This window comes from Ornithorhynchus anatinus, chromosome 5 (genome assembly GCF_004115215.2).
Source record: "Ornithorhynchus anatinus isolate Pmale09 chromosome 5, mOrnAna1.pri.v4, whole genome shotgun sequence".
NCBI lineage: Eukaryota > Metazoa > Chordata > Mammalia > Monotremata > Ornithorhynchidae > Ornithorhynchus > Ornithorhynchus anatinus.
Genome location: NC_041732.1, coordinates 37,603,543 through 37,624,085, shown reverse-complemented (window position 1 = coordinate 37,624,085; position 20,543 = coordinate 37,603,543). Strand labels below are relative to the sequence as shown.

Genomic DNA, 20,543 nt, shown 5'->3' with positions numbered 1-20,543 from the left:
TGGCAGCCCCTCAAAGTTCAGTCTGTGTCCCCTTTTGTTCTCCCTCTACATCCACTCCCTTGGAGAACTCATTCTCTCCCATGGCTTCATCTGACATCTCTGTGGGTGATTCCCATAATCTACCTCACATTTCCATAAGCCTCACATTTCCTCCTGCCTTCAGGACATCTCTACTTGGATGTCCTGTCAACCCATTAAACTTAATATGCCCAAAACAGAACTTGTAGTCTTCCCTCCCAAACCATCTTCCCCTTGACTTTTCCATCACTGTAGACAACATCAACTTGTCCCTGCCTCACAAGCCCATAATCTCGGCATTATCTCTGTCCTTCAACCTGCCTGATCAGTCTGTCACCAAATCCGGTCAATTTTACCTCAGCAACATCTCAAGAATTTGCTCTTTCCTCTCCATCCAAACTGCTACCATGCTGGTCCAGGCGCTTACATCCTGACTCGACTACTGCATCACCCTCCTTGCTGACCTCCCTGTCTCCAGTCTCTCCTACTTGAGTTCTTACCTCACACTACTGCCAGTGATCATTCTTCTAAAAAACTATCCTGCATGCATGTCCTCATTTCTCTAAAACTTCCAAAGGTTGCCCATCCGTATCCATATCAAGCAGAAACTCCTTTCCACCGACTTTAAGGATTTGAGTACGCTCTCCCCTTCCTACCTAGGTTTACTAATATCCTACTACAATCTAGGCCATATACTTGGATCTCATCTAACTTCAGCCTAGTTCCTGTGTCTCCATCTCGTCTCTCGCCATTGGCCCCTTGCTCAAGTCCTTGGTTTCTGGCCTAGAACTCCCTTCCCCATCATGTCCAACAAACCTCCCTTCTTCCCTCTTCAATGCCCTACTGCAATCGTATCTCCTCCAAGAAGTCTTCTCTGGCTACCCTCTCTTTTCCCCAACATATTTGCCTTCCTTTCCATGTCACCTTGGATCTATACCTCTAAAGCACTTTGATATTCACTCCTAGCCCCACAGCACTGACGTACATATCCTTATACTCTGTTACTTCTCTGACATTTATTTAAATGTCTGTCTCTCCCACTAGGCTGTAAGCTTCTTTTTTATGGTAGTTGTTGAGCTCTTATTATGTACCAGGCAACGTACTAAGCATTGTCTCTCCCACTAAATTGTAAGCTCCTTTTTTATTGTATTTGTTAAGCTCTTTCTGTATGCCAGGCACAGTAGTAAACGTTGGAGTAGATACAAAGTAATCAGGTTGGACACAGTCCACGCCCCACATGTGGCTCACAGTCTTAATCCCCATTTTACAGATGGGGTAACTGAGGTCCAGAGAAGTAAAGAGCCATGACCAAGGTCCTACAACAGATAAGTGGCAAATCTGGGATTAGAATTTCTGACTCCCAGGCCCTTGCTCTATCCACCAGGCCTTGCTGCTTGTGGTCAGAAATCATATCTACCAAGTCTCTTGTACTGTATTCTCCCAAGAGCTTAGTCAGTCATATTTATTGAGTGCTTACTGTGTGCAGAGCACTGTAATATAATAATGGTATTTGTTAAGCACTTACTATGTGCCAGGCACAAAGCTAAGAACTGGGGTGGATAAGAGCAGATAGGGCTGGATACAGTCCTTGTCCCATATAGGGCTCAGAGTCTCAATCCCCAATTTTAGATGAGGTAACTGAGGCACAGAGAAGCAAAGTGACTTGCCCAAAGTCACACAGACAAGAGGCAGAACCGGGAGTAGAACCCAAGACTTTCTGATTCCCAGGCCTGAGCCCTATACCGTACTAAGTGCTTGGGAGAGTACAATACAACAGACACATTCCCAGCCTGCAATGAGCTTACAGTCTGTACAGTGCTCTGCATATAGTGAGCACTCAATAAATACCATTGTTGACTGATCACTGCGGGTAGGGGTAGAGGACTTGGTAAATGCTCAAGAAATATGATTGATTAATTGTTCCCATCTTCTCCTCACCCACCGTAAGTAGGCTGCTTTTGCAGGTCCAGTGACCCCCTTAACGCCTTCAGAAACAGCCTCCCTCTAGTCCCCATGTGCTTGAGGGGAGCCCTTTCTTACCCTCCCTCTCCCTGCCAAATGAGGCACCACTGACCACTCCGGGCCTGGCCCTGAGCTCATACCTTCTCTGCCGACACCAACCACCTGGGAGTGTGACTTTCTGGGGCCCATAACCCCTCCACCTCCCTCACCACCCACCCCACCTCCCTCTCAGACCAGGGCCCGAGGCCCTGCGTCCGTGCCTTCTCTGCCAATGCCAGCTGATGGGGAGCCTGACTTTTTGGGGGCCCACAACCTATGCATCTGCCTCACCAACCACCTCCCCTCCCTCTCAGACCAGGGCCCGAGGAGGAGCCAGGCAGGAGGGACAGGGCTGGTTCTTACCGGAGCATGGGGCGTGGGGCAGGAGGGCCGAGGTCCCCCCCGTCCTGGGGGGGTGGCCCCCTCCAGGTGAGCTCCTTGTAGAGCACGCGGGCCTTCACCCCCATCCAGAGCAGCGTGGACAGCGAGGAGTAGTGCAGGGTGATGCCCACCTGTTGGGGAGGGAAGAGATCACCTGGGTGCTGTGGGGGATACCCGCACACTGGCACCCTTCTCTGGGCCCCACATCCCCCTCCTGCTCCCACTGACCCCTCACCCCACGACTGGGTCAACCCTTCTCCCCAGTGTGGCACGTCGAGCGAGGCCCCTCCTCCTCACGTGCTATCCCGTGTGGTCACGACCCACTCACCGCTCGCCTCAGAGTGAGCGCCCCCTCCCTCTTTCTTCCTTCTCTCCCCTCCCCCCAGAGGCAGAAGGACAGAGAGGGGGTGGGACTTACGGCCTGGCAGATGATCAGGTAGTTGGTGAGGGTGATGCCACCTGCGAAGACGGCCGAGGTCATGGCCATGTGGAAGCAGAGGTTAAGCAGCATATGCCAGCCCTTCCGGGAGACGTGGATGGAGCTGACACAGACACAGACAGTGCTACTGGTACGAGGCTCAGCCAGCGTGGCCCGCCCCACCCCACCCCCAGTTCCCCACATGCTCGGAGGACAGCTCACTGGGGTGGGCGGCCAGGTATCTAGGGGCAGACAGACGTCCGCACCCCCTCAGACGTGTGAACGTCCAACCTTCCACCCCACCGGCACCTCCCCGTAGACCCCAGTCCAAAACCACACAGGACAGGCCTGGAGGATCTTCTGTTTTTAAAGAAATCTAGGAATTGAGATTTCCCTTCATAGCCTGTTGTAGGGTTTAATCACTCTAACAGTGAAGAAATTCTCTTTTGACACTTAGTCCTATTATTTTAAATGCCATCTAATTCCATTTCCTCTTGTTTAGGACTCCACCACCTCCACCCAGGATGGCTTATAGACTCCGGCCTCTATATGTAGTCCACTGCCCCTAGTTCCATCAATATATAATCCCCAAACATACACACCCCTACACTTCCCTTTGTGTCTGTCCCCCACGAACACCTCCACTTCCCTATGCTTAATAATAATAATTATTATAGTATTTGTTAAGTGTTTACTGTGTTCCAAGCACTGTTCTAAGCACTAGGGTAGATACAAGGTAATCAGGTTGTCCCACTTGGGGCTCACATTCTTAATCCCCATTTTACAGAGGAGGTAACTGAGGCACAGAGAAGTTAGGTGACTTGCCCAAGATCACGCAGCAGACAAGTGGCGGTCCCGGATTAGAACCCACATCCTCTGACTCCCAAGCCCGTGCTTGGAGTCACTAGGCTGTGCTGCTTCCCGTGCTGCATCTGTTCCCCACCCCAACACCTCCCCATGCATCTGTCCCCTGCCCCAACACCTCCCCATGTTTCTGTCCCCTGTGCAGACCTACACTTCTCCATGCATCTGCCCCACTCACAGACTCAGGCATAAAACCCCAGTTACAGATCCTCATGTGAAACCCCCAGCCCCTTAACACCCCCTGCTCCTCACACTGCCCTTCACCGGGGACAACCCCCAACTCGTGAAACCAGCTCCTTCCCCTCCCCGTCCAGCCCTCCGTGCCTCTGCCCACCCCTCTCTCTGCAGCCAGCCCACCCACCTGTGGTTGAGGATGTAGGTGATGATGGTGGAGAAGAGGCAGAGCAGCAGCAGGGCTGTGCAGGGGTAGATGACAGGGTGCAGCCCTGCTCCCGCACCCCCCGCCTCCTGCGGAAAAGCGCTCAGCTCCTGGAAGGGTCAGGAAGAAGGGGGGAGGGTCAGAGGTGGGAGCCTGGGATCCATGGAGGGAGGATGACTGGGAACAGAGTGGATGCGAGGCTGCAAGCAGCCCGGGCCGCCCAGCTCCTCTCTCTCAGTGCCCTACTTGCCCGGGCAGTGATGAGTGCTGGGCAGAAACCTAACCAACGCACCCCCGAGCAGGCCTCATGCCCCTCTTAACCCTTTCCAGGCACTCAGCATGGGCAGAGGTTACATAAGCATAGAGCAGCAGCACGGAGAAGTGGATAGAGTACGGGCCTGGCAGGCAGAAAGTCATGGGGTTCGAATCCTGTCTCCGCCACTTATCTGCTGTGTGACCTTGGGCAAATCATTTCACTTCTCTGTGCCTCAGTTACCTCATCTGTAAAATGGGGATTGAGACCGTGAGCCTATGAAGGACAGGGACTGTGTCCAACCTGGTAAACTTGTATCTACTCCAGCACTTGGTACAATCCCTGGCACTTAGTGAGGACTTAACAGATACCACAGTTATTATTATTAGTGGTGCAAATAAGGTAAAAAGTATCATCCCTGCTGGGACCACAAGCAACAGTCGTGGAGGTGGGTGGCAGGGAAGGGTAGAGGTTTAAGAGAGGGCTCCCAGACCCTGTGGGGGGAGGTCTCTTGCTTTCCCCTCAGTCATAGCCTGAGTAGTCCCAGATCTCTGACTAGCTCCAGGCGCTAAGGGTTTTGCCTGGATTTGTCTCAAATGTGAGAGTTTAGGTTTGACTGGGTGCAGCAATGTGAAATCTTGGCACTGCTACTCCAGCCTCATCTTTCTCAGGGCCAGGCACAGGAGAAAGGGAAGCAGTGTGGCCTAGTGAATAAAGTAATGGGCCTAGGAGTCAGAAGGACCCACGTTCTAATCCCAGCTCCGCTACTTGTCTGCCACTTGTCACTTAACTTCCCTGTGCCTCAGTTCCCTCATCTGTAAAATGGGGATTAAGACTGTGAGCCCTATGTGGGACAGGGACTATACCCAACCCGATTACCTTGTATCTTCTATAGTGCTTAGAACAGTGCCCGGCACATAGTAAATATTTAACAAATACCACACTTAATATTATCATTACTATTGTTTCTGGCTCTCAAGTACCATCCTCCAGAGAGCCAGTAAGAACTGGATGAGTGGTGTTCAATCAATGGTATTTATTGAACACTTCTTGTGTGCAGAACACTGTACTAAGTGCGTGGGAGAGTACAGTAGAACTGAGTTGGTAGAAACATTCCCTGCCCACAACGAGCTTATCAGCTCTTCCCTTCTAGGGGGCAGACAGAAAAGGCCTGGGGCTCCCCTTTGGGGTTTGTACCTCCAGAGAGTGGACCCCAGAGGACTCTGGACCTGTCCTTAATCATCGGTCCAGAGAGGCTGGAGTAGTTCAAACCCCTTTGGGTTTGAGTTGCTGTTCTGCAGGTCTGGTGTGGCCTTGGAGGGAGCTAGGCTGAACTAAATCCCCAGGGCCAACAAATAACACCCCAGCCCACCCAGGGACTAGAAAGACAGTCACAGCCGAGCAGTCTCCCTGGGGTTCCTGGACCCCCTGGTCCACCAGGGACTGTGTCGGCCCTGAGGGGTATGCCACCCCGAGGAGCCTCAGGTGAACTATAAATCCCAGGGACAGCACCAAACCAGTCCCAAGTCCCAAGGAGAGAAAGGGCAAATAGGAGGTTCATCACTCTGACTCTTCAGCCTGTCCCCAGTCTCCTTGTGGGCAGGGAACTTATCTATCAACTCTGTTGTATTATAATCTCCCAAACCCTCAGTACAATGTGCTGCACAGAATAAGCACTCAATAAATACCATTGCTTGATTCCTCCTCCTTGTGACCCCACCCACCCATACACTCTCGTGTCTTCACTTCCCAGAGAAGTCAGGTTCCTCCCCTTAGTCTCCCTGCCTCTCCACTGCTCTCCTTTGCCCTCCCTCCCTCCCTTCCCATACCGTGTTGCCCCCGGGCCGTACGCACCATGAGCACAGCAACATTGCCCAGGTGTTGGCAGTGCAAGGAGCTGACGTTGGGTTGGCTGAAGCGGAGCTGGCAGCCCTCAGAGCTCCAGCCTCCCGGTCCTCCCGGCCCTCCCGGGCCCTCCGTGCTCCAGGAAGCTGCTACGGGATCAGCCCCTTGCGCCCAGTGCCGCAGGGAGACAGCCACTGGCTCTGTGAGATTCCCTACCCCACAGCCACCTAGAAGAGACACAGAGGAGGAGATGGATTGGGATGGGATGGGATGGGACAGGACAGAGTTGGCATTTGTGGGTTGACAGATAACGGGGCCCCTCAGACACTGGAGGGACAGACACTGGGGCCCTGCTCCCTGCCTCATCCTGGGGCTGATTTCCAGAGTCCCCTTCCCTCAGCAGGCAGGGGGCCTGCTCTCTCCCACCACAGCCCACCCTTTGGGACCATGTTTAGTTCTTTTTCAGCACAGCCACAGCATGGCCTAGAGGAAAGAGCATGGGCCTGGGAGTGAGAGGACTTGGGTTCTAATCCCAGCTCTGCCACTTGCCGGCAGTGTGACCTTCGGAAAGTCACTTAACTTCTCTGTGCCTCAGTTTCCTCAACTGTAAAATGGGGATTAAATACCTGTTCTCCCTCCTTAGACTGTGAGCCCTGTGTAGGATAGAGAGTGCTTCTAATCTGATTAACTTGGATCTACCCCAACGCTTGAAACGGTGCTCAATACATAGTAAGAACTTACCAAATACTATTATTATTAATTATGACTATTACGATTATGATACCCCCAGGGAAGACCGAGGCTTGGGGTGGGGCCAGAGGAGGGTTGCCGAGAAGGAGGGGTGGTCTGAGGTTATCTGAGCCGGGCTGGGGGGTGCGGAGGAGAGGTAAAAGCCTCTTACTGGTTCCCGCGAAGATCACTGGGGTGGCGACTCCACGCCTCTTGCCCGGCCCCGAAGCTCCAGGGCGGGAGGTGTTACCGTGGCTTCGGAAGAGGCGTCCGTTGCGGAAGACGAGCAGCTGTAGGGTGCAGTCTGGGAGGACTGGAGGGGCCAGGGCGGCCGGCGGGGCTGAGAACAGACTCGGGGGCAGCTGGATTGAGGCCAGGGCCACGCTGTTCTGGGAAGGACATGGGGATTCCTCAGAGACAGTGCAGCTGCTTGGCCCTCTGGGGCCCACTTTTACTAGGTCACAGACGCTGCTTCAGCCCCATCCACAGTCTGTCCTAGTCTTCTTTCTTCCCCATTCTTGAATTCACTCCTAAGAGTTCACCCCTCCCCGCCCCAACACACCCATACACAGACCGACACACCCACACCCATACACAGACAGACACACTTTTTGCTCTAAACTGCCCCCAATTCACTTCTCCCTTGCTTTCCCTTCTCATGCTCCCCTCAAACCCAATGCCCTCCCCACCCTTGCCCCACCTTGACGTGAAAGGCTGCCAGAGAGACGTTAGGCCGTCCGGTGGTGCAGCGGAAGCGGAGCTGCTGGTCGGAGGGGGGCTCGGGGTCTGGCCGGGGGTCCTGGATGGGGGACCCTGGCCGGGGCCCCAGGCCCCCTCCTCCCTCTCGTCGCTGGAAGGCCGTGCAGCTGAGGCCCACGTAGCTGTGGGGTTTGATGAGGTATGCTTCCAGAGCCACGTTCCGTGAGTTCTGAGGACGGGAGCCCAGTCACCCCACAGATTGGGAGGTACCACCTACCCACCAACACCGGAAACTAAGCGCCCCATCAGCCTACAGTGTGGGACCTCTAACTCCTTCCATCTGGGGGCAAGCCTTTTGGTAAGGGGTGGCCACGATTCTGGAACCCGGTATCTGCCTCCCCCTCAAACACCTTCCCTCTCCTCCTAGGCCACGTACTGGTCACCGGTCCTTCCCCTGAGCCCTCAGGATGGAGATGACCTCTGATAGGGTGCCCTTTCCCGTGTTCTCTTGGCCCCGCTCCCCCCCATTACCACAGAGATATGCTGAGCGTGGGGGCTGAGGGCGGCCCCCCCGATGCGCTCCAGAGCCCCCACGATGCCGCTGCAGGCCTTGTCCTCTCTCTGGGCCAGCCACAGCAGGTGTTCATCCGCCAGCATTAGGTTGCTGGCCATGTCCACCATCACCTCCACGAGCTGGGAAAGGGAAGGCCAGGAAGAGAAAGGTCAGGGAGCTGGTGGCTGAGGGACCGGGGGTACGGGAGGGGGTGGCTAAGGAATCAGGGTGCTTGGTGGGGGGTGGGGAGGAGGGAGGCAGGGTAGCCGGGGAGCCAGAGTCGGGAGGAGAAGCCTCACCTCCTTGATCTGGTCTACGTAGCCCAGGAATTTACGAATCATCTGAGCCACGTAGACAATGTCCATCATGTCAGAGAAGCCAGCTGCCTCGGCAGTGTACACCCTCAATTGGTGCGCCAGGGTCAGTGCGTTGGAAGCATTGATGGGCATCTGCGGGGTGGGAAGAGGAGACCCCTCTAGCCGCGGTCCCCTTACCTCTTTAGCGCTATTCTTCCTCCAGCCCCGCACACCACACACACCCAGAGGGCAGAGCCTCAGGCGCAAAACTGAGCCTGGACTGGAATCCCATCTCCTCCCAGCAACTGCCACCACCACCCACCTGCTCCTCTGCCCACTCCAGCCCCAAAGTCACATCTCTTCCCTTCCCCATCTCATCCCTACGCCCTGGACCCACCTATGCCCCGAGGCCCAGCCAGGCCTCTTCTCCTACTCCACTCCCCCCGCACCCCCCAGCCCCGACCAGCCTCACCAGGACAAAGGTGTAGAGCACCCGGGTGATGTCGTTGGTGTACAGACAATGGGAGTAGTCTCCTGGTTCCCAGCGGCCGGCACGGCCGCAGCGGCGGGAGGCCCTGGTGCCCGGAGCGCCCCCGCTGAGGGGCACGGAGGTGAAAGGGTACTGGAGACAGGACTGGTAGGCGGTGATGCCCGCCAGGGTGCGGGGCCACCTAAGGCAGAGGATGGGAAGCTGGTAGCTCGGGAACCTCGCGCCCCCGTCCTGTCCATCCCCGACGACTCCAGCCACGGGGTTCTCCGGCCCTTTGCCCTTCTCGACACCCTTACGGGACCCCCTTCCTCTCCCAACTCTCACTTTAGCCAGTCTCACCTCCCACCCTCGCTACAAGTTATCATAGTTTGAACTGGGACAGAGTCTTGCTGTTCCAACAGGAGGGGCCTTGGTAAATTCGGGTGGTTGGATGGCTGCGGGGAGGAGGAAGCGTTCCCCACAGGGACAACCAAGGGGAGCAGACAAATGGGGGGAAATTGGGGGAATCCATGGCAAGAGAACTTGGTGTCAGACTCCAACCCCCATCACCCAAACCACTCCCCTCCCCCTCTTCCCTGGCACACACCTGAAGTCTCCCCGGTTGTTGGCGACTCGCTCGGCAGGGCAGTAGGAAGCCGAAGTCTCCAGCACTACAATCTCCACGCTCTTGCTGGCATTCCCTTGGGCGGTGGACACAGAACACTCCCACTCCCCGGAAGCCCACACGTGGATGTTGGACAGGATCAGCTCACTGGAGCGGACAGAGGGCCGGGAAAAAAGGGAGAGAGTCTTAAACGGGGAGCCGGGAGACTCGGGTTCCCATCACAATACTGCCATCGGCCGACTGCATAATCTTGGTCGAGTCACTCGGTGCCTCAGTTTCCCTATCAGTAAAGTGGGGATAAGGTACCTTCTCTCCCATACCTATTATATTGTACTCCTCGTGTGGGGCAGGGACTGCATCTGATCGGCTTGGCTCTGTCCCAGTGCTTAGTACAAATTTAGTGTTAAATTAATAGCATCATAGTGATTGTTATTCTAGCACAAGGTGGTTCAGTTCAGGGATCTCTCGGGCCCAGGGTCTCTCTTGGGGTTGGAGTCTTTGCATCTGCCAAGCTGGAAGTATTTTCACAAGACATCGCCAGCCCAACCCTTTCTCCGTCCCATAAATTCTGAGACACCGTCTCCTAAAATCCACCCCCCCATCCCTCCACCCCCCGCCACCTCCCCAGCCACTCCTCCCCAAATCCCAAGGGATGCCAGTGTTCACCCTCCCCAGGCCCAGCCTGGGAAGGGCAGGGGCCAACACCTGGTGATGAAGGTGCAGTCGTGAACCAGGCTCTCCTCCAGGATAATGCCCGCCCGTTCATCACCCTCCACGGGCATCCGGTTGTGGTACCAGCGGATGCGGGTGCCACGGCCCAGGTAGCTGGCGGTGCACTGGAAGGGCAGGCGATCTCCCTGGAACACCACCTGGCGCAGCGAGGGGATCAGGTGGTGAGTGTGCAGCTCCGGGGCGCCCACTGTGGGGGAGCAGAACCACAGTGAGCCCTGGCAGGGAAACCGGACCACGAGGAGGATGAAGGCCTGAGGAGGTGGAGGAAGAGGAGGAGGAGAGGACAAGAGCTGGGAGAAGGAGGGTGGCAAGGAGAAGCAGCAGGAGGGGAAGGAGGAGGGGCAGGGCAAGGAGAAGGGGAAGGGGAGGAGGAGAGTGGGAAGAAGGGGAGGAGGAGGGTGGGGAAGGGAAGGGGAGGAAGGGGAAGAGAAGGAAGACAAAGGGCTGGGGAAAGTCAGGGGCTGTGGAGACCCTCAGGGAGAGGGGAGAATGGCAGAAACTGGAGCTAAGCAGCCCCCTCCATCCATCATGGTCAGAGTTAGCTGCATCCCACACCCAACTGAGCACAGCAGGAGAGGAAGGAAGACAAGGGGGAAAGAAAATGGGCCCGGGAGCAAAGGGCCAGAGAGCAGCAGGAAAATGTTTAGGAATCCTGGTTTCAGATGAGAGTTTGAAGTTGGGAGAGGGTGGGAAGGGCCTGGGTCTCTGGCAGGAAGGCCCCTGGAGGGAGAGGTTTCAGGGGGTGGCAGCCAGTGGGTTGGGAGGAGGAAGGGGAGTCACTCACCACAGCGGAGCTGGGCATCCCGGAGGCCGCGCAGGGCTTGGCCATGCAGGGGACTGGGATAGGCGCACAGGGTCCGCTCCGACAGTTGCACCGAGTGGTTGCGGGCCCAGGGCAAGGCCCAGCGCAGGCGGCAGTCACAGGTCAGATACTCCGTGCCAAAGTCCCTGAAAGAAGAGGAAAAGGCCACGGTGGTCACCGAGGCAAGAACCGTGGTCATCCGGCCAGGGGGGAGCAAATTGCTCCCGGGCAGAGGAGGAGAGGAGAGGAAAGCATTGATTTGGGGCTGGGAATGGCCAGTCAGGAAAATGAGTGTGGAGACTTGGATAGATGTGCCCATGTGTGCCCATGAAAGTGCCACCAAGCAAATAAGAGGGCCTCTCCCTTGGGCACAGGGCGAATCGGTGGGGCAGGGAGAGATACTCACACAACCTTCAAGGAAGTCAGTTCATCAAACACCCCAGCCTGCAGGCTAGAGAAGATGTTCCCGGACATGTTTCTGTGGGGAAAGAAAGCAGAGTCTGAGCCCTAAGGGAAGCAGCACTAGCCAGCCCTGAAGCCCCTGGGAAATAGGGGAATGGTGGACTCACGGTCGGTCGTGTGACCCCCTTCCCTTACCCCCCACCCCCCACTCCTGGTGCTAGCTTCCCTCCCCTCAGGTCATCAGTAGAGGCACAGCTTTTCCTCCTGTCCATTCTCTCCTCCCCCCACTCCCCAACCCAGGCACTCACAGACGGAGGAGGCTGGAGAGTCCCTGGAAGATGGCAGAGGAGAGGCAGCCAATCCGGTTGTTGGAGAGGTCTCTGTAGATATACACATCCCGACAGCTTCAGGAGGCCCAAGCAGTGAAGTGGGAGGGGACATAAAAGGAGGGCAAAGGGCTGGGAGCAAGGGAGAGGGAGATCTGAGGGTAAAATGAGGGAGGGGGAATTGGATCTGACAGGGATGGGGGCTAGGGGTGAGTGGGTAAGGGAGGCTTGGAAACTGTTAGATCTACAAGGGTGGGTGGGGAGGGAGAGAGAAAGATAAAAAGAGTGCAAACTCTCATAAGGAGGAGGAAAATGGGAGGGAGAGGAAGAAAGAGGGAGGGAGAGGAAGAAAGAGGGAGGGAGAGGAAGAAAGAGGGAGGGAGAGGTGAGGGGGTTGGGTAGGAACACAGACAGAGATACTCACAGACGTTTTAATTCCCCCAGTCCCAGAAAGGCTCCAGGCTGTACTGTGCTGATGAGGTTGTTTTTCAAGTCCCTGGGGAGGCAGAGGGACAAGGCTTACTTTTTTTCTTAAATGGTATTTGTTAAACCCTTACAATGTGCCAGGTGCTGTACTAAGCACTGGGGTAGATACAAGCTAAACAGGTTGAACACAGTCCATGTCCCACACGGGGCTCCCAGTTTTAATCCTTATTATACAGATGTAGTAACTGAGCCATAGAGAATTGAAGTGACTTACCCAAGATCACAAAGACAAGTGGAGGAGCTGAAATTAGAACTCAGGTCTTCTGCCTCCCAGGCCCAAGCTCTATTCACTAGGTCATGCTACTTCCTTTCCCTCCCAGTTCTTCTGCAGACCTTCCACATGAACTAGAAACTTCAGACTCTCTTAGGACTCTCCCATCTCTTTGTTCTCTATCCTCCGAACCTCCTCCACCCCCTCTGCCGACTGGTCCTACCCAGTCCCTGGGCCCATGACTCTCAGCTCAGAGCTCAGCAGGGAATGTATCTGTTTATTGTTATATTGTACTCTCCCTAGCGCTTAGTACAGTAAGTGCTCAATAAATTTGATTGATTGATGGATTGAGAGAGGAAGTCAGGAATGGGCTCAACAGGGACAGAGGGGACAGGGAAGGGAGAGAACAAAGGTCCTCAAACACTCTCCTGCTGCTGGGGGTTAGTGACGGTGCCCGAAGAGCAGAGCAACTCCCTGGGGCTTCGGTCCTTGTGTCCCAAACTCAGAGCGGGAAGGGCCTTCTGCCCCCTAAACTGCTGGAGGTAGCTGGGGGTGAGGACTGATGGGGATAAGGAGGGGACTGAGCTCCGGGTTGGAGTGAGGCATCTGATTGTATCTTCAGTCAACTCAAGTGCTTAGAACAGTGCTCTGCACAGAGTAGACTTTGAGAAGCTTCAGGGTCTAGTCGAAAGAGCACGGGCTTGGAAAGCAGAGGATGTGGGTTCTAATTCGGGCTCTGCCACTTGTCTGCTCTGTGACCTTGGCCAAGTCGTTTCACTTCTTTGTGCTTCATCTACCCCAGTGCTTTGTACAGTACCTGGCGTATAGGAAGTGCTTGACAATTACCATAAAAAAGTAAAGCCCCTCAAAATATAGTATGGATTGACAACACGCATGACATGCGGAAAATTGGGACAAAGAATTCAGAATGAGAGGGAGGAAAACTCCTCTTTTTATTATTAATAATAATAAGAAGAAGAAGAATAGTACTTGTTAAGCCCTTACTATGTGCCATGCACTGTTCTAAGCACTGAGGTAGATACAAGAGGATACAAGCCCTCTCCCATAGGGGGCTCATGCTCTTATCCCCATTTTACAGATGAGGTAAGTGAGGCCCAGAAAAAGGAAGTGACTTGCCCAAAGTCACACAGCGGACATGTAGCCGAGCTAGGATTAGAACCCAGGTCCTCCTGACTCTCAGGCCTGTGTTCTATCCACTAAGCCACGCTGCTTCTCTTCTTCTAAGCCTGTCCGTGTGGGTGTGTGTTAGGCGGGAGAACTAAAGGGCACGTTATCAAGCCAGGTGAGACATCAGGGTGGAAAGTCTGGGCCCGGCCCCTCCGGCGGCCTCAGGAAGAGTGCCAAGGCAGGGATTATCAACCGGGAGGAAAGCTGACTGTTGGAGCCAAGTGGGGCAATTGTACAAGGACTTCAGCTGGGACTGGGGGCCTCGGAGAGCTCTTCCTCTGCTCAGCAAGCGGGACCAGATTGTCCACCTGTCCTCCCCTGCAGGCCCAGAGGCGGGGGGCGGGGGGAGGAGGAGGAGGAGGAGGAGGAAGAGGAGGAGGAAGAGGAGGAGGAAGAGGAGGAGGAAGAGGAGGAGGAAGAGGAGGAGGAGAGAGTGCTGAAGGGACAGCTCCCGCACACCTGCGGGAACCCGCCCACCGCGCCACCGGCCACCTGGCCCGGCGACCGAAGGCCAGAGTGGCTTGAGGGGGGTGGTAAGGAAGACAGATATTGCTCGGGTGCTCCGAGCTGGAATGCAGAGTATGGCGCTTTGCAAGGCCTTAAATGGGACGGAACCAGGGTTTTTCTAGAGCCCACAGTCGGGTTCCTCCCTCCCGCTGGAATGGTTTCCGAGTCTGACTGATCCTGCATAATAATAATCATAACAATAATGTTGGTATTTGTTAAGCACTTACTATGTGCCAAGTACTGTTCTAAGCGCTGGGGTAGAAACAAGGTAATCAGGTTGTCCCACGTAGGGCTCACATACTTCATCCCCATTTTACAGATGAGGTAACTGAGGCACAGTCACACAGCTGACAAGCAGCGGAGCCGGGATTAGGACTCGACCTCCGACTCCCAAGACCGTGCCCTTTTCACTAAACCACGTTGCCCTGCCTTTCCTATCACTGGAGACAACATTACTAACATCCCTGCCTCCCAAACCTCTGACCTTGGCATTATCCTCGGCTCATCTCTCTCATTCCACCCACATATTCAATCTGTCACTAAATCGTGCCCCATCTACCTTCATAACATCATGAAAATCTGCCCTTTCCTCCCCATCCAAACTGCTGCCGTGCTGATCCAGTCGCTGATCTTATACCACCTTGAGTAATAATAATAATAACTGTGGTACTTGTCAAGCGCTTACTGTGTGCCGGGCACTCTACTGAGCACTGGGGTGGATAGAAGTAAGCACAGTCCCTGTCCCACATGGGGCTCCTGGTCTCAATCCCCATTTTATAGATGAGGTAATTGAGGTACAGAGAAATGAAGTGACTTGCCCAAGGTCACACGGCAGACTGGTGGCAGAGCTGTGATTAGAACCCACACCCTCCTGACTCCCAGGCCCGTGCTTTATCCACCACACCATCAGCCTCCTCGCTGACTTCCCTGCCTCCTGTCTCTCCCCTCTCCAGTCCACACTTCACTCTGCTGCCTGGATCATTTTTTTTAAAACCATTCAGTTCACATCTCCCCATTCCTCAAGAACCCCCAGTGGTTACCCATCCACCTCCGCAACAAACAAAAACTCCTTATCAGTGCCTTTAAGGCACTCAATCAGCTCGCCCCTCTTTTCTTACCTCGCTGATTTCCTACTTCAACCCAGCCCACATGGTTCAATCCTCCAATGCCAACCTACTCGATGAACCTCGATCTCATCTATCTCGCCACCGACCCCTAGCCCAAACCCTCCCTCTGGCCTGGAACTCTCTCCCCCGTCATATACAACAGGCCGTTACTCTACACACCGTTAAAGCTTTTTTAAAACCACTTCTTTTCCAAGAGGCCTTCCCCGATTAAACCCTCATTTCCCTTGCTGCCTCTGTCTTTTGCATTGCTTATGCACTCGGAGCTGTACCCTCGGCCCCACGGCACTTAATTACATAGCCATAATTTATTTTAATGACCGCCTCCACCTCAAGACTGTAAACTCCTGGTGGGCAGGGAACGCCGTCTACAAACTCTGTTATACTGTACTCTCCCAAGCACTTAGTACAGCGCTCTGTTCACAGTAAACACTCCATTAATAGAATTGATTGATTGGACGGTGAAGAATCCACTAAGAACTCCTCACTGTTGGCTTTAAGGCACTTAAATCAGCTCTCCTCTTCCTACCTTGCCTCCCTCACCTCCTACTACCACCCAGTCCACACATTTCGCTCCTCTACCACCAACCTACTCACCGAACCTCGATTTCTTTTCTCTAGCCAATGACCCCATGCCCACGTCTTCCCTCTGGCCAGGAACTCCTTCCCCCTTCATATCTAACAGACCACCACTCTCCCACCTTCAAAGTCCTCCTAAAATCACACCTCCTCCAAAAGGTCTTCCCTGTTTTAGGCCCTCATGTCTCTTACCCTCCCCTCTACACTGCCTCTGAACTTGGATCTGTACCCCTTAAGCACTTGATACTCATCCTAACCCACTGCACTCAGGTACGTAATCCTTATACTCTCCCATTCCCATAGCGGTAATTTATTTTAATGTTGGTCTCCCCTTCTAGACTGTAAGCTCCTGTGTGGGCAGGGAACATGTCTACCAACTCTACTTCATCGTCCTCTTTCAAGTGCTTAGTACAGTGTTCATTATACAATCAGCATTCAATAAATACCACTGAATGACTAATTCATTTCCCAGTCGAGGCCTAGTGGAAAGAGCACGGACCTGAAAATCAGAGGACCTGGGTTCTAATCCCAGCTCTGCCACGTGTCTGCTGTGTGATCTTGGGTAAGTCACTTAACTCCTCTGTGCTTCAGTTTCCTCTACAGAAAATGGGGATTCAAAACCTATTCTCCCTCCTATACTGTGAGCCCCAAGTTAGAGAGAGACTGTATCCAGCCTAATTAACTTGTAGCTACCTCAGCGCTTAGAACAGTGATCGACACATAGTAAATGCGTATTATTATTGATAATAATAATAATAACAGCAACTACAATAATCATGGTTTCCAGTTGGAGAGCTCTGACTCTTCAGCTCAGGCTGAGCACAGTATCTATGAGTTTTGACGTGGCCCAAATGAACCCCCTAGCCTGTTTAGGTGGGGCTCGGAGTGGCCAGGAGGAGACTGTCCCTGAATGATTCCTGCCGGGAGCATCCACCCACAGTGAAGGCTGGGGAATTGCCCTGCTCCAGCTAGAGCCCCAGAGAAGCACCCAAATAATCTCCCTTTCCTGCCTGACCCACTGCCACCTCCCTGCCCCAAGCAGAGCCGTGATGCAAGGGAGACCCTGGAGCCCTGCTGGGACGGAGAGCCGGCGGAGGGGAGGGAATCGATTCTACCACTGTGCCCTGGGCAATGACTAGGGAGGGGTTAATGGAGCTTGATCCCTGCTGTGGAGAAAGGAAGCTGGGACAGGGGCGGTCCCATCCCCATCAGGGGGGCAGCTTGGCTGAAAACCAGAGACTTAACATAAACAGTCAGAGTGAGTGTAAATTACACACACTCACCCCTTCTCTGGCCTCCTCCCCCTCCACTCTTGTCACTCATGCCTCAACCCTCCCCCATCTTGAACCCTGTCCCTAGAAATCCCATGGAGCAGAGGATTGGGGTACAAAGGACCCGGGCCCAGAGGAGCCCAGCACCCCCTGACTAGCATAAGGAAAGAAAAGGATCCCAACATACACACGCTCACTCTCTTCTGGAAGTGTACGGATGCCGAGCCACACACATAAGGAACATTCGGGCAACGGCTGCACCTACTCATACAGACCCTGAGACACAGACACTGAACACGCACATGCGGTGCTCCCGAGAGAGACCCCGGCATACCCCCTCCCCACACGTCAATGCCGCTGCCCTGCTGCTCCTTCCCAATCCCGGGCCTGGGAAGGGCCTCAGCATTTGCTCTGCTATCCAGGTCATTCCCCGGCCCGGCCTCCTACCCCACGGCCCGAAGCACGGCTCCCGCGCAGGACTGGCAGAGGGAAACACATTCCTCATTGTGTCACTTCCCTTCATGGGTTGCCAAGGGGCTGAGGCCGTGGCCCCCCGCCCCCGCCTCCCGGCTAACTTGTGTTTATTCCCATTTCCTCCCCCCACCCTGCTGGCCCAGCTGATGCTTTGCAGATGGGATCTCTCTGCCTGCTATGCTGCACGGGCCCCACTGCCTCTTCCTGCCCTTGGTTTCCTGCAGCCGGGAGCCAGTCTGGGCAGCCCGGAGCCCAGGGATCTGGGCCACGGGGCCGCCAATCCTGGAGAAGCCCCCAGACAATGGCGCTGCCTCCCCACCCCTTCCTCCCCCTCCCTTACTGAGGCAGCGGAGGGACTTGGGGTAGTTTGTCTCTCCTCCAAAGCACCAGAAAGCAGGGCCTTCCTGGAAAGTCAGGCCGTGTCTCCTCCCAGCTCAGGGGACGAGGGGGTTGGGGTCTACCTGCGCATCCGCAAATCTGAGAACCTCAGTCCCACCCACTTGGCCTGTGGAGGCCAAGGAGAAGAAGCTGCAGGGGAGAAGGCTAACTGGCTGTAGGCCATCTCTTCATCGGAGTTGCCGGAGTTGCCCACAGCGCCCAGATACGGCATCTTCAGGCGCCTGGCCCTTGCAGGGAGGGAGCTGGGTGGCTCTTTCAGAGCCGGGGCACAGCTCTTTAGCTTTCTCATCCCTCCCAGCTGGGGAGACAGCCTGCTACTCCCTTTCAACAGGGCCTGGCTCCATTGGAAAGTCCCAGGGGAAAGGCAGGGGACTCTTTTCCACCCTCTTCCTCACTCCCACTAGAGAGTTCTCTGCCCTTGGGTTGGATCTGTTCCTCCCTCACACTCAAGGAGGCTTCTTGGTTGTCCAGACACACAGACACATGCGCGCCCAGGTGCCCTCACAGAGGGCTGACTCTCCTGTCTCCATCCTCCTCTTGTTGGGTTTCCTGATAATTCCTAGGCAGCAGTTGAGCAGGCCGGGTAGTGGTGTGCGGGGAGGGGAGCGGCCCAGAGCCGGCTCCCTCCAGCCCCCACAGACCTCCCTGCTCGTAGGTTTGGAGACCAAATTACAGGGTCTGAGGCCACAGAACGGCTCCTCCTTCCAACCCTACAAGACTTCCCGCGTTAATTAGAAAGCCAAGCGAGGCAGACACACGCAGAGAACACGACCCCGGGTCCCCACGTTCCCCTCTGCCTGCTGCTAGGAGGGGAGGAGCTCTGGAGGCCACGGCAGCATCTGAGGGCCCTGGCCCTCTGGGCCTCCTTGCTGTTCCTCCGACTTGGGGCTAGAGGCGAGTCCCTTGTCTTCTCAGAGCCTCATTTGGACGGGAGGAAAGAAGGCCTTCTGCCTACAATGGTGGTGGCCATCTCTGTGGCGCATTCCCCCAGCTCCCGGACAGGGGGGATAAGGGTGGGAGGGGGAAATCATCCTTGCCTCCCTCCCCCAACCCCAAACTAATTGAAGCCATCTGGCCTGTAAGAACGTGCACCCTCCCCTTGCTCCCTGATTCCCAAGAGAGCGTCTGTTTCTAATGAGTGCCCCAGCACCAGCCGCATACCAGCCCCCAGGGCTCATTAATCTCATTAGGTGACTACAAATCATTAAGGGGCGGACCACGTTGCCCTTCTCGGCCCCCTCCCCGCCCCTCAGCCTGGCCCCTTGTGTCTGTACACACGCATCCACACAAACACTCTCTTTCTTAACGTCTCCTGCTCTGGTCAATCAATGGTACTTATTGAATGCTTACTAGGTGCAGGGCACTGTGCTAAGTGCGTGGGAGATTACAGAGTTGGCAGATACATTCCCTGTCCACGGCTAGCTTGCAGTCTAGAAGTATTCTCGGGTCTTCTCTAAACTGAGATCTGCGGGCTATTTACGGTCCAGCAGTGACTACACTGACTCTCACCATATCTCTTCCCTGCCATGTGCTTTTGGATGGAAAGTGTGTGATAGCAGATGAGTAATTTTGGGAGAGTGGGAAGGGGAAAAAAAATCTAGAAATAGCAACTTTGTGAACCTCATCTAACTGGGGATATATCACTGGCAGATGGTAGTGGAGGTGACCATGACCCTGGGGTGAGGGACGATTTCAATGGGACATCCTCCTTCAAGTCTCCCCTTTTTTGTAAACAGTTTGGCCAGCCCTGAACCCATTCTAAGTGCGGGGATTGCTCATAACAAGAAGGAGACTGATGCAAAAGTGGTCTGACATCTTCTCTTGAATGCTTGGCTTAAGTCAGAGTTATGAGACTGAGAACCAGGGGGCAAAATCAAAAAATAATTGCAGCCCAGGATATGTGGGACTCTTCATTTAATTCTGCGGGTCAAACATAACTTAATTTCTCTTCAGCTTTCATTTAATATTTTCCAGCCGGCCCATTTATTTTCAAAGTAAGAGTCCAGACCAACAGAATCCTGCAGAGGATGGAAAAATAGAACCCTCCACTCAGGAGTAAGACCCTGGAGAGTGTCACAGACACTTTCTCCTCTGTCTCTCCCACCCTCATGGATGCCTGTCCTGTCCCCCTTCTTTACACACACACACACACACACACTTCAACCTAAAAATACAGAGTCTGGACTGACACACAGGCAGAGACCCACAATGGACAGGTTATGACTAAGAGCAAAACTGGATTCCTACAAGAAGCCAGTCTGTTGAGCTGCATTTAGTCATTTTCAAACAGAGCCAATGCAACGTAGACCCTTCCTAATTTTTCAAGTAACTGAAGCTGTTCTCCTTCACCCTTCCCCCCAACCTTCCATACAGCAGATAATCTCAGGTGACCAATATAAGGGCCATAATGAACCAATTTCAGGGACTAATAGGGCTGGAAGGGGTCATTTAGTACATCCCCCTGCCTTAGGGCAAGACAACATCTAAGTCTTCCCGCTAAGATGAACCTTTC

At 54.5% G+C, this 20,543-nt stretch overlaps 1 protein-coding gene across 4 annotated transcripts in view; it reads right to left on the bottom strand.

Annotated features, from left to right (window-relative positions):
* Window positions 1-20,543, bottom strand: part of ADGRA2 (adhesion G protein-coupled receptor A2) — a 43,510-nt gene that overhangs the window by 5,025 nt on the left and 17,942 nt on the right. For all 4 annotated transcript variants that reach the window (XM_029064999.2, XM_029065000.2, XM_029065002.2 and 1 more), the window contains exons 3-17: window positions 12,217-12,288; window positions 11,775-11,846; window positions 11,471-11,542; window positions 11,047-11,210; window positions 10,236-10,449; window positions 9,513-9,677; window positions 8,909-9,107; window positions 8,440-8,589; window positions 8,119-8,280; window positions 7,589-7,816; window positions 7,061-7,277; window positions 6,169-6,386; window positions 4,044-4,171; window positions 2,819-2,942; window positions 2,383-2,531 (exon numbers count right to left, since the gene is read on the bottom strand). In XM_029064999.2, coding sequence (XP_028920832.1) covers window positions 2,383-2,531; window positions 2,819-2,942; window positions 4,044-4,171; window positions 6,169-6,386; window positions 7,061-7,277; window positions 7,589-7,816; window positions 8,119-8,280; window positions 8,440-8,589; window positions 8,909-9,107; window positions 9,513-9,677; window positions 10,236-10,449; window positions 11,047-11,210; window positions 11,471-11,542; window positions 11,775-11,846; window positions 12,217-12,288 — 2,334 coding nt within the window. The remainder of the gene's footprint in view (window positions 1-2,382; window positions 2,532-2,818; window positions 2,943-4,043; window positions 4,172-6,168; window positions 6,387-7,060; window positions 7,278-7,588; window positions 7,817-8,118; window positions 8,281-8,439; window positions 8,590-8,908; window positions 9,108-9,512; window positions 9,678-10,235; window positions 10,450-11,046; window positions 11,211-11,470; window positions 11,543-11,774; window positions 11,847-12,216; window positions 12,289-20,543) is intronic.